The sequence below is a fragment of the Microtus ochrogaster genome, unplaced genomic scaffold, assembly GCF_000317375.1.
Source record: "Microtus ochrogaster isolate Prairie Vole_2 unplaced genomic scaffold, MicOch1.0 UNK87, whole genome shotgun sequence".
In the NCBI taxonomy this organism is placed as follows: domain Eukaryota; kingdom Metazoa; phylum Chordata; class Mammalia; order Rodentia; family Cricetidae; genus Microtus; species Microtus ochrogaster.
The window spans coordinates 561753-574728 of record NW_004949185.1 but is presented as its reverse complement, the minus strand read 5'-3'; the positions used below and the strand labels follow the sequence as shown (position 1 = coordinate 574728).

Sequence of the window (12976 nt, the reverse complement as noted above, 5' to 3'; positions counted from 1 at the left end):
ATACTTTAAAGTCTAGCTCAGTGGTAGAGCATTTGCCTTGTGTGAGGCCTAAGTTTAGTCTCTGGTACCTAAAATCCCATAAAATACCCCTTTGTATGTAATGGTATTCTTGGACCTTAATTCTTTGTCATGACCAAAAGTATAAATATGCACATATGTATCATTTGTTTCATTTTGGAGGACAAGGTCTTAGTACCCAAGGCTGGTTTCCACTGACAGGGTCTAACTACGTAGACTATAAATACAAGACTAACCTTGAACTCACAGAACTCTGGCTGCCTCTGCCTCCCAAGTGCTATACCTGCTATACCACATGTGTATCATCGTGCCTGGCTAAGTCTCTCAACTCTTCATCTTCCTGCCTCAGCACCCCAAGTGCTGGGATTACAGACATATGACAACATGTTTGAATCAAAGATTTTTGTTTGTTTGTTTTTAGACAGGGTTTCTCAGTGTAGCCCTGACTGTCCTGGAACCCACTATGTAGACTAGTCTAGCCTTGAACTTGGAGATCACCCATCTCTACCTCTCAAGTGCTGGGATTAAAGGGGTATGCCATTTACTACCTAGCCCCCCAAAAAGTGTGTTGTTTTTTATTTTATATTAGTAGTTTTAAGTGTTGAACATATGCCCTCAAATAGGCTAGCCAAACAGTTTACTACTGACATATTCTTACAATCTGCCCCCCCCCCAGTATTTTTTGGGCACCAGACCTCCTCACAGATGGTTGTGAGCCACCATGTGGTTGCTGGGAATTGAGCTCAGGACCTTTGGAAGAGCAGGCAATGCTCTTAACCACTGAGCCATCTCTCCAGCCCGCACCCCTTCCCCAGTATTTTTACATACTTAAGAATGACTGACAGAAAAGCATCAGTCACCTCATGGTGGCTCCCATCTTTAATCGTAGCACTCAGTAGACAGACACAGGTGGATCTTTGAGTTTGAGGCCAGCCTGGTCTACAGAGTGAGTTCCAGGAGAGCCCTACATAGAAAAACTGTGTCTGTGGAAAAACAGAAAAAGAAAGAAAAGCACCATCTCCATATGTATCCAGGCTTACCTCCAGTTATGATTTTCTCTATAAGCGCTTATATAAACTAATAACAGGAACAATGATAATGTGTTTTCTTTACAGATCATGGAAAACACCCAGGTTATTGATTGGGATGCTGAAGAAGAGGAGACAGAAATATCCAATGGGTCCCTAGGGCATAGCTTGGAGCCTATAGGGCGGCTACGTCTCTTCAGTAGTGCTCATGGACCAGAAAGAGGTCAGGGGATTGTTGGCAGCTGAAATATGAATATGGGTTTTTTATTTTCCTTAGAGGTTGTTGGATCATTGGTAGAACTTTATATGTTTCAAAAGGGATATGAATAATTATTCTTTTTTTTTTTTAATTTTTTTTTTCCAGAGACAGGGTCTCTCTGTAGCTTTGGAGCCTGTCCTGGAACTAGCTCTTGTAGACCAGGCTGGACTCGAACTCCCAGAGATCCGCCTGCCTCTGCCTCCCGAGTGCTGGGATTAAAGACATGCGCCACCACCGCCCAGTGTGAATAATTAATTCTACTAGGGATGGCAGAGAGGCCATGTGATTCAGGCTGGTGGCCTGCATTTTCTAAGAGTTGATTTTCTTTTGCTAGAAAATTAAGAACTTGAAATAAAAATGCAGTATGGGTGCTGAAGAGATGACTCAGTGATTAGGGTACTTTCCTGCTCTTGTAGAGGACCTGGTTTACAGTCAGAGCACCCACATGATGGGTCATATGTACCTGTAGCTCCAGGGCACCTGCACAGACATGGTGGTCATACACTCATACAGGTGCACACAAATACATAATAAAGAAATTTCTTTTTGTTTTTTTGAGACAGGATTTCTCTAGCTTTTAGAGCTACAGAGAAAAAACTCGGCCAGGCATATAATTTTTGAAAAATTAAAATACATTGTGGCCTAGAAATGGGTGTTGGTGATTGTGGAAGGACAATGGATGTGTAATACAACTGAACGGTATATTCACAATGATTGAGATGCTTATATTTGTATTGTCTATGTTTTTGTTTTTCTATGTAGTTCTTTCTGTCCTGGACTCACTATGTAGACCAGCTTCAAACTCACAGAGATCCACTTACCTCTGCCTCTCAAATGCTAGAATTAAAGGCCTGTGCCACTACGCCCAGCCGTATTGTGTATTTTATCCAACGGAAAACACCCCTTGGGCATGGTAGTGTCTGTGACTCTTGTATTGAGGGGGTGAATCTAGAGTTTGAGGGTAACCTAGAACACATAGTTTGAAACCAATCTGGGCTACATAATGAGACCCTGGATCAAAAACACAGCAAGGGCTGTAGTTCAGGGAAGAGTGCTTAGCTAGCATGCATAAAACTCTGTTTTCAAGTTTGAGCAATTAGAAAACAAGAATAGTGTGAGTAGATAAAATACTGCAGGTGAGTAATGATTGTAAGTGCTCTTTAGTCAGGTGGTGGTGACGCAAACCTGATTTTAATCCCAGCACTCAGGAGGCAGAGGCAGGCAGATCCCTGTGAGTTCGAGGCCAGCCTGGTCTACAGAGCTAGTTCCAGGGCAGGCTCCAAAGCCACATAATGAAACCCTGTCTCACTCCCCCCCCCCCAAAAAAAAAACAAAAATAAACAAACAAAAAACCCACTCTGACCAAAAGTAAATGCTCTCCTATGCTGGTTATTTTTTAATCCCTGTAAGAGCTTTGAGTGAATAGTAGGGTACCATCTTTAGGCCAGGACTTCTCTGATTTTAATATTTCTGTTTGACCTATTCTTTTATATTTCTTTTCAATCCTTAGATTTCCCTCTCTACCTTGGCAAAAATGTAGTTGGCAGAAGCCCTGACTGCTCTGTGACCCTGCCTTTTCAATCCATCTCTAAACAGCATGCCGTGATTGAGATCTCTGCTTACAACAAAGCCCCTATCCTCCAGGATTGTGGGAGCCTCAATGGCACTCAGCTCGTAAAGCCCCCTAAGGTCCTAACCCCTGGAGTGAGCCATCGTCTGAAGGACCAGGAATTAATTCTGTTTGCAGACTTTCCCTGCCAATACCGTCGCTTGGATGTTCCTCCACCTTTGGTCTCTCGGGGATTTCTAACTATAGAAGGGACCCCCAGAATACAGGGAGAATCCCAGACCTCCCGAGTTTTGCTGGCTGAGGATTCAGAGGAGGAAGTGGGTAAGTTTGTGCCTTGGGAGTGTGTATAAATAGACAAGGATGGAGATGTAAGCTTTCCATTTATTCCTTCCCGTTCCTGCCAGATTTTCCTTCTGGAAGGTGTGTGGCAAATGGATCAAGAAATCCAACATCCCCATCAGCAACAGTTGTTCCGGAGAGGTGAGTACCAAAGCACCAGATAACCGAGTCTTTCATTTTGTTTGGCAATCCTCTGGGTTCAGTTTGAGTATTGAGATAACAGGTTTGAGCCATCTTACCTGGTTTTAGACACCTGCACTTTTGAATAAGGAGTTAAAGTGTCAATCTTGAAAAGATGAGATGATTTTTTTTAAAGATTGATTGATTGATTGATTGATTGATTTATTATGTATACAGTGTTCTGTCTGCGTGTATGTCACCAGATCTCATTATACATGGTTGTGAGCCACCATGTGGTTGCTGGGAATTGAACTCAGGACCTCTGGAAGAGCAGGCAGTGCTCTTAACCTCTGAGCCATCTCTCCAGCCTCCAAGATGATTCTCTTGAAAGGTGGAGCTGAGAGCCTAGGCATAATCATTTCCTCAGCTAAACTAAATTATGATGAGCATTCCTGGTATACTTGGTGGAGACAGGAAAAGCAGCTGCCAGCAGTAGCAGTGCCTGCTCTTACAGCACTCACGGAAGTCGTCCTGTGGATTCTTTGTCTTTGCAGTGATGAAGAGGCATCTTCTCCAGCCCCGAGAGTCCCTGGGCTGTCTCTGCCCTTTGACGTGGGCAGTGACACAGATGAAGAGCAGGGTCAGCAGCCGGCAGTGGGGGGATCCTCTTCAGCTAGGGCAGGTGCTGCTGCTGCAGAGGCTGAGCAGCCTGGAGTTAAAGGAATGACAGCTGGCATCCAGCTGGGACAGGCACAGCCTCCTGAGCCAAAGTTCAAGGACACGAAAGTCAAGAGTGAGGCTGGCAGTGGAGCAGCTCAGGTTGGGTCAGTTCTGGAGAGGAGCCTCAGTCTTGGGGAGGACAGTGACACAGATGTGGAAGGAGAGGGGGTTCCTATGACCCCATGTGTAGGTCCTGGGAAGAAGAAGCAAATCCTGCTTGGAGTTGGTACAGGGGACCCTGGAACACCTGGAGTGGGACATGTGCAGGGCAGCCCAGCCTCAGCTGTGGAGGAGAGCAGGGTGCCAGTGGCTGTCCCTTCAGAGACAAACCACACACCCATGGTGATTGACAGCGACACAGACGAGGAGGGTGAAGTCTCAGCAGCACTCACCTTGGCCCATCTGAAAGAGAGGGGAATTACTTTGTGGAGCAGAGACTCGGGCATGGAAGAGGTCAAGTCCCAACCCCAGGTCCTTGTAGAGCGAAGCCAGAGTGCCTCTGGAAGAGACAGTGACACGGACGTGGAGGAGGGAAAGAGAGAAATGGTCCCTGACAGCCCCATGGACACAGAGAGCCAGCCTCCCCATAGAGCCAGAGATGAAGGTGAGGATGTGGACATGAACTCCCCTGGTGGCCACCTAGAGGGAAATCGGGCCTCCTCTGCCACAGTAGACAACAGTGCTACACAAGTGGAGGAGGAAGTCCCGCCAGAGCCAGCTGTTACCCTGGGGGAGAAGCACCAGCTGCCTCTAGAGGAAGCCCAGCCTTCTGAGGAGGCCTGGGAAGCAGCTGTGGGGGAAGGCTCCTCTTCAGCAGTGGCAGATGTAAGAAAGAGCCAGCAGCCGGTAGCAGAAGATGCTGGGAGAGAGTGTGCCACAGCTGTTTCTGAGGCGGAGAGCACTCTTGAGGTGGGGTCCCAAAGCAGGTCACCTACTGCACCAGTGGAGCAGGTGGTGTATACGGGTACTCGAGGGGATCCCACAGAGCCACAGAGAGAGGAAGCACAAATGGGCAGAACCAAGACTGCCAAAGACGGCTCTGTCGGCAAGTGCTGCCCTCTGCTCTGCCCTTGACCCTTGAAATAGGCTGTCTATAAGGTTAGAGGAGAACTGTAAAGGTCTTGAGGATGAGAGCTGATACTTTATCTGTCTCATATCTCTTCCCACAGAATCTGTTGATCTATGCCTTCCAGCTACCCAGTGCTTTGTAGAAAGGGAGAGCCAGAGCTCAGAAGGTGAGGACATTGAGGTGTTTGTAACTGAGTACAGTAGAAGCTGGTGATTAGACTGGTGGTCCTTGAAAGACTGTACAGCCTAGATGGGGAGTGGGGCCTGACATTCTGGGGGAGCTGTGTTCCAGCCATCTTTTCTTGTGCAGCTCAGAGTTTGGAAGATGAGCCTACGCAGGGCTTCCCATGTACTCTGCCCCAAGAGCCTGGGCCTTCCCATCTTAGCCTTCAGACTCCAGGTATAACAAAGTCTCTCTGAACCCTCAGCTTCGTATTCTTTCTTGTTTTCTTCCTCTACATCCTTTCATGGTCTGTCTTGTTGGGAACTGTGGACCCCCAGACCCTGAATTTTCTGTAAACAACTTGTTTTCTTCTGCTTGCAGCTGCTTTGAACACAAGACAGGAGAGTGGTTTCTGGTGGGCTTGCAGCTGAGAGTTAGGGCATAGCCATTTGTCAAGGAGACCCTCTATAAGCTGCCCTGGAACACAATCCAGTTGGCATTCTTGAGGCATTCGTGGTGTTCTTGTTTCGAGCGTGACCTGTGTCTCTCTCTCTCTCTCTCTGTGTATTTCAGTCTGCAGCCCCTTGCCCAGCTCGCGAACCTTGCAGTAGTGCAGGCAGTACGCTACAGCCTTATTACTGTAGTACAAGAAGTACAGTCACTACATGACCATAGTACCACGTAGCGCAGGAATTACAAGTCTTATTTTAAATTTATCTATTTTTATGTGTATGAGTGTATGTTTGCATGTACTTACGTTCACCATGTGCATGCCTGCTGCTCACAGAGGTCAGGAGAGGTTGTCTTAGCCCCTGGAACTGGAGTTAAGAACAGTAGTGAGTCACCATGTGATTTCAGAACTGAACCCAGGTCCTCTGCTAGAGAAACCAGTACTATTAAATTCTGAGCCATCTGTCCAGCCCCTCATTCATTTTAATTTGCTTGTTTGTTTGTTTGTTTGTTTGGAGACAAAGAGTTCATACAGCTGAGGATGAGCTTGAACTTCTGGTCCTCCGAGTGGTGGGATTATAGTATGGACAGGGCCTCATGAGTGCTGGATGAGCTCTCTAGCAGCTGAGCTGCATCTCCAGCACCACCATTCATACTCTGTTGCTGTTCTACTGGTGCTCTCCATTTCATGAGGAAAAGAAATCCATAGCAGACATGTGATACACACTTGGGACGCAGAGGCAGGAGCTCAGAGCTAGTCTAAACTACATAGAAAGTACATTAGACCTTGTCTCAAAAAAAGAAAAAAAAGATGGAGCTGGGACAGTGCTGGTGCACACCTTTAATCCCAGCGCTCCGGAGGCAGAGGCAAACAGATCTCTGTGAGTTTGAGGCCAGTTTAGCATACAGAGTGAGTTCCAGGACAGCCAAGGATACACAGAGAAACCCTGTCGTGGGGGGGGGGGGGGGGTCAGGGAGATGGGCTAGAGAAATGGCTGAATGGTTAAGAGTGGCAACTGTTCGGAGGACAAGAGTTCAGTTCTGGCTCCCATGTCAGGAGCTGACAACTGTATGCCCAGCTTCTGGAGATCCATGGGCACCCACACACATAATATACGCACATACATGTAAATAAAAATTTAAAAATACATCTTAAAAAATAAGGCAATAAGCTGGGCAGTGATAGCACACGCCTTTAATCCCAACACATGGGAGGTAGAGGCAGGCGGATCTCAGTAAATTTGAGGCCAGCCTGATCTATAAAAACGAGTTTCAGGCCGGTCAGAACTGTTACACAGAGAAACCCTGTGTCAGAAAACAAAACAAGACAACAAATAAAAGCAGGTTACTGGGCCTTATCCTGATTCTAGTTCAGGAGATTTGGGATTGGCCCAGAAGTCAATTTTTCCCCTCTGCATGGGAACTCAGGGCCTTACACATGCCCAGGAGTACTCTCCTCGGGCACATACCCAATCCTTGTTTTTCAGAGATTATAATCTCCTAAATAGCATGTAGTGTTTTAACTGCCACCCTGTTCCAGGCTTGCCTTTAGTAACCCATTTAGCCATTTGTGAGTGTGCCCTAGCTCTTTGCCTTATTGCCTTAAAAAAAAAAAAAAACAAAAAACAACTTTATTTAACTTTATTTTATGGGCATTGGTATAATGATGTCAGATTCTCTGGAACAGGAGTTACAGACAGCTGTGAGCTGCCTATGTGGATGCTGGGAATTGAACCCGGGTCCCCTGGAAAAGCAATCAGTGCTCTTAACCATTGAGCGATCTCGCCAGCCCCTTATTGCCTCCTTTACCTGCATCCCCATCTCCTTTTTCTGATCCTCTCTAGGTGCAGGTGCCCTGGATGTGCCTTGGGAGGTTTTGGCTACACAGCCATTTTGTCTGAGAGAACCTGAGGCCTCGGAACCCCAGCTCGTCGCCACCCACCTTGAATCTCATGGATCTCCTCCATCTCTACCTAGTGCACCACCAGGACACCAGTATTTGGTTCACACAGAGCTGTCGGGAGTTCAAGGCAGAGAGATACAAACTATGGAGAAAGCCATGGGTATACCAAAGGAAACAGCAGACAGGGTGACCCCTGAGAGAGAGCCATTGGAAAGGAAAGTCAGGGAAAGAACATCAGACAGTGAGAGAGAGGATGTGATGGGGGAGGAAGTACCTCAGGTGACAGAGGACAGAGAGCCAAAGACGGTGCTGGCTAGAGACGGACAGGAGTCTAACAAGGGGAAGGGTGGGGATCCTGAAGGAAATAGGGAGAGTTTGAAGGTAGAAATGGAGATGTCCAAAGACACACAGAAGAGAGAAAGAGAAGTGGGGAAACCAGAACCAGAGAGAGAATGGGAGCCAGCTGGTTTAGAAGTGAACCTAGATAGAGGGGTGGCTGAGGGAGGGAGCCATGATCAGAAAGAGCAGATTGCCAGTCCAACACTAAAGCCTGGACTTGGCATGGGGGACCTTGAGGGACTGACATCAGCCCCGCCAGTCTGTGGGAGCCAGGGAGATGGAGGAAAGGGAGACCCCGTGAGCCCCGGGAGGCAGCAGAGAGGTAAGTGGGGTCGAGGGAGGCAGTGTGCTGTGCGGCCCTCATGGCATTGGTCCTGCACTGCAGGCTGCACAGCACTCAGCCACTCCTGTTTCCACTCTCTGACTAGGCCGCTTGAGTTGCAAGATGATGTCTGCTGGAAAGGCTTCCGGGGTGAGCTAGCTCAGCTGCTTTTTGTCCTGCTCCTACTTCACAAGTCACCCCCAACCCTGGCAGCTTCTTTGTCTACCCAGCCTGCCTTTAATTTATTGCTGTTTTCTCACTGCATGTACATTTGTGCATGGCTGAGGGTGTGTGTTTGGGGAGGTGCATGAGGAAGCCAAGTAACAACCTGTGTGGTGTTCATCAGGAACCACCCAGCTTTTGGGAAGGGTGGGAGTCAGGACCTTGAGCTGGGTTAGAATCTGTTAAAGTAGACTAGGCTGCTTGGCCAGCAAGCTCCCAGGACCATCCTGTCTCTACCTGCCTGGCTCTGGGATCTCAAGCTTATGTCACGATCCCTGACTGTTTTACATGGCTTCTGAAGCTCAGATTCAGATCCTAGTTGCTTGCCTTGGTTACTGAACTCTTCAATCCCATGTTCTCTGTTTTCTTCATCACTCATTAGTTAACTTCTGTTCCTGTTCTGCCACCCATTGTTCCCAAGTGGCCGTTTTCCTTTATTGACTCAGAAGTCTGTGCTTCTGCCCTCTTTGCCCACCCACTGGAGAGAGAGGCCTCTTATGGTATCCAAAAGATTGCTTCTTCTCTCAAGGAGTTCCTAGCCTAAAGAGAGATCACAGAAAGAAGTGCCAGTGAGCATGTCATGACCATAAATAAAAAATAAAAATAAAAAATAAAAAAGAGAGATCACAGAAAGAAGTGCCAGTGAGCATGTCATGACCATAAATAAAAAATAAAAATAAAAAATAAAAAATAAAAAAGCCAGACATCCTAATGGGCCTGTCATCCCAGTACTGGGCAGTAAGGGCAGGGAGATGAGTGGAGGGAGGACACAGCAATCACATGAGGCCCTTCAGGAACACTGAGAAAGATCAAGATTCATGCCCACCTCTTTTTTTTTTTTTTAAACTAGTTTTATTTTATAATTCATTGGTGTTTTGCCTGCATGTATGTCTATGTGAGGGTGTCAGATCTTCTGGGAATGGAGTTACAAACAGGTATGAGCTGCCATATGGGTGCTGGGAATTGAACTCAGGTCCTCTGGAAGAGCAGCTAGTGCTCTTTATCACTGAGCCATCTCTCCAGCCCCACTGGCCTCTTTCTTGCTACCTTTTATCACTTGCCTCTCTCCTCCTCAGGCTGATCCAGAACCCCCAGCCCATTGCCTGCTTTCTCCAGTGCCTGAAGCTTCAGCCCCACCTCAGAGTGTCCTCACCTCTCAGAGCCCAAAGCAGTCTCGGTCTCCACCTTTGCCGTCTTCCCCTTCTGAGCCACACCTTCCTGAGAGTCTTCACACAGAGCCTCACGTCAGGCCTCGGCGGTCCTCCAGGATGACCCCCTCATCCTCTGCTGCCCTTAAGCCTTACACTGCCTGCTCCACAGACCTGCCTGCTGCCCCCAGACCCACATCTCAGGTCACTCGGAACAGGGCAAATAAGTCCTCTACCAGGACTCCAGAAGTGATTGTCCCTATAGACTCTGAGCTCCAGCCTCCCACCTCCACAGAACAACCTGCCATCCCCAGACCCACATCTCAGGTCACTCAGGGCAGCACAGATAGTTCCTTTGATAAGACACCTGAATCAGTTCTCACAGGTCCCAAAATCCAGCCTCCCACCACAGAACAGCCTGTTACCCCAAACCCTACACCTCGGGCCACTCGGGGCAGGCCAAGTAGATCTTCCATCAAGACTCCAGAACTAAATGTCCCCACTAGCTCTGAACTCCAGCCTCCCACCTCCACAGAACAAGCTGTCATACCTAAACCCACATCTCGGGCCACCCGGGGCAGGGCACGTAAGTCTCCGATCAGGACCCCAGAACCAGTTGTCCCCACTGTCTCTGAAATTCAGCCTCCCACCTCCACAGAACAAGCTGTCATACCTAAACCCACATCTCGGGTCACCCGGGGCAGGGCACGTAAGTCTATCAGGACCCCAGAACCAGTCGTCCCCACCGGTCCCGAACTCCAGCCTGTCATCTCCACAGAAGAGCCTGTCACCCCTAATGTCACATCTCAGTCCTCTCAGGGCAGGTCACGTAAATCTATCAGGACCCCAGTTGTCCCCACTGGCCCTGAACTCCAGCCTGTCATCTCCACAGAACAGCCTGTCACCCCTGAGCTCTCATCTCAGGGAAGGGCACGTAGATCTTCTGTCAGAACTTCTGAAGCCAGCATCTCCACAGCCCCTGAACTTAAGCCTTTCACATCTAGAAAACCTCCTGCCCCCAAGCCCACAGCTCTGGGCACTCGGGGAAGGACATGTAAGCCCTCCATTGAAGAGTCTAAATCAGTTGAACCAGTAGCCCCTAATTTTGATCCTCCCATCTCCACAGACCATCTTGTTACCCCTGAGGTGACAGATCAGAGCATAACACTAAAGTCTTCACCACTAAGTGCTTCCACAATGTCCACTACCCCTGAACTGGAACCTGGTCCCCCAGAGCCCGTTCCTCAAGGCAGTCGCCGAAGGAGGCGCAAGGCTGCGGGGAAACAGGGCTCCCACATAGTTCCCATTGACCATGAGCCTTACTCTGCACCCTCTAAACCCGAGTCCCAGTCTTCAACCAACCAAAGCTCAGGGACATTAGAAGAAGCTGAGTTGATTACAGTTGCTCCTGAGGCTGCTATTGCTCAGGTTCCAGAGACCACCCCTCACATTCTTCTGATGCAAAAGGAAGCAGCTGGGAGATCAGGGCTCACTCCCAAACCCCAGCCTGAGGCCTCTCGAGTCCACAAGGAGCCCTCCACTACCACAGACTCCCCACTTCAGAAACGTCCCCGAAGACAAGTTCCCCAGATGACCATCGTCCCCAAGGAAGAAGATCCTCCAGAAATGCCAGTGAAGGAAGAGGTAAGAGCCAGGGCCCCCCTAACTAGGAGCAAAAGCTACAGGACTCAAATGCCCACTGACAGGATTTTCAGCCTCAGGAGAGAGCAATTCCGGTACCAGGCAAGAGAAAGAGGGGCCGTGCAGAAGATGAGACCCAGGGAAACCCAAGTCGAAGCCGGCGGGCTAAACCTAACCAAGAAGCAGTAGCTCCCAAGGTAGGAAACCAGGGCTGGGGGCTGAGGTGAGTGCAGCTGATGTGGGTGCTGTGACCATCTTCACACCGTCCCCTAGGTCCTCTTCACAGGAGTCGTGGACTCTCGTGGAGAGCGGGCAGTCCTGGCTCTGGGAGGCCGTCTGGCCAGCTCAGTAAATGAGGCCTCTCACCTGGTCACCGACCGCATCCGCAGGACAGTCAAGTTCTTGTGTGCTCTGGGGAAGGGCATCCCCATCCTCTCCCTCAGCTGGCTGTACGAGGTAAGAAGATGGTGAGTAAGGACGACTGCTCACCTACCCTCAGGAAGCAGTGACAGGAGCGGAGGTGGGGAATGGCGTGTTAGTGAGGCAGAGGCTGCTTTGAAGAGGTTTATTGTAAGGGCCTGAATGACTCGGTGGTAGCACACTTGCCCAGAGTGCTTGAAGTCTTGGGTGAATCCTCAACACTGGGAAGGAGAAAGAAGACATAATGAGTTCTCTTCAGAGGAACCGTTGTTCTGCCTGTTCTTCCCCTTAGTCCAGAAAGGCTGGTCACTTCTTGCCGCCTGATGACTACTTGGTGACTGATCCTGAACAAGAGAAGAATTTTAGCTTCAGCCTTCGGGATGCCCTGAGCCGGGCTCGGGAACGGAAACTGCTGGAGGTGAGGGGCTGCCTTCTGCAGCATGCCTCAGTCCTGCCCAGTAGCCTTCGCCTCCCAGTGCAGACACCTGTCTCCACCTCTCCTCTTTGTTAGGGCTATGAGATTCATGTGACCCCTCGCGTGCAGCCACCTCCAGCTCAGATGGCAGAGATCATTGGCTGCTGTGGAGGCACCGTCCTGCCCAGCATGCCCCATTCCTACAAGGTATGATGGGCGTGTGCGCAGCCTGAAGGGGGGCAGCTAGTAGGTGGTGGGGGTGAGGACAGGGTGGAGACAAAGGCTGACCGGACTGAGGGAAGAGAGCTGCTGGCACCAGTGGATATATACTCATAAAACAGCAGCCTGGACTGCGCGTGACTGTTCCCCCACCCAAATTGTTTTTTAAGATCTATATTATGGGATGTGAGGGCGATCTGGCTGTGACATCTGTCATCCCATTGATCGCCAGGGTTGATTCGGCTGATCTGGCTGGCTAGGCGGGTGTCCCCTTCCTCCCTCACCGCTCCGTGTGCGTCCCTCCCAAAGCTGTGCGCTTGGTCGAAGAGGACGACCTTCCCCGAATAGAGGAGGACCGGTCTTCGGTTAAGGGTATACGAGTAGCTGCTCCCCCGCTAGAACCTCCAAACAAGCTCTCAAGGTCCATTTGTAGGAGAACATAGGGTAGTCAAGCTTCCAAGACTCCAGACACATCCAAATGAGGCGCTGCATGTGGCAGTCTGCCTTTCTTAAAAAAAAAAAAAAAAGATCTGTATTATGCACAGAGAATAGGGGCCATCATGTGAGTGCTGGAAACTAAACCTGTTATTGCGAACCATCTCTCCAGCCCCC

At 49.3% G+C, this 12976-nt stretch overlaps 1 protein-coding gene across 4 annotated transcripts in view; it reads left to right on the top strand.

Annotated features, from left to right (window-relative positions):
- The window catches only part of Mdc1 (mediator of DNA damage checkpoint 1), a 16219-nt gene that overhangs the window by 1906 nt on the left and 1337 nt on the right, over positions 1-12976 (top strand). For 2 of the 4 annotated variants that reach the window (XM_013355048.2, XM_026777825.1), the window contains exons 2-14: positions 1134-1269; positions 2816-3196; positions 3280-3355; positions 3889-4658; positions 5224-5289; positions 5433-5522; positions 7580-8299; positions 8406-8449; positions 9598-11313; positions 11385-11507; positions 11584-11766; positions 12023-12148; positions 12242-12352. In XM_013355048.2, coding sequence (XP_013210502.1) covers positions 1137-1269; positions 2816-3196; positions 3280-3355; positions 3889-4658; positions 5224-5289; positions 5433-5522; positions 7580-8299; positions 8406-8449; positions 9598-11313; positions 11385-11507; positions 11584-11766; positions 12023-12148; positions 12242-12352 — 4539 coding nt within the window. In that variant the 5' untranslated portion in view covers positions 1134-1136. The remainder of the gene's footprint in view (positions 1-1133; positions 1270-2815; positions 3197-3279; positions 3356-3888; positions 4659-5223; positions 5290-5432; positions 5523-7579; positions 8300-8405; positions 8450-9597; positions 11314-11384; positions 11508-11583; positions 11767-12022; positions 12149-12241; positions 12353-12976) is intronic. The other 2 variants (XM_026777828.1, XM_026777826.1) reach the window with 2 other exon arrangements.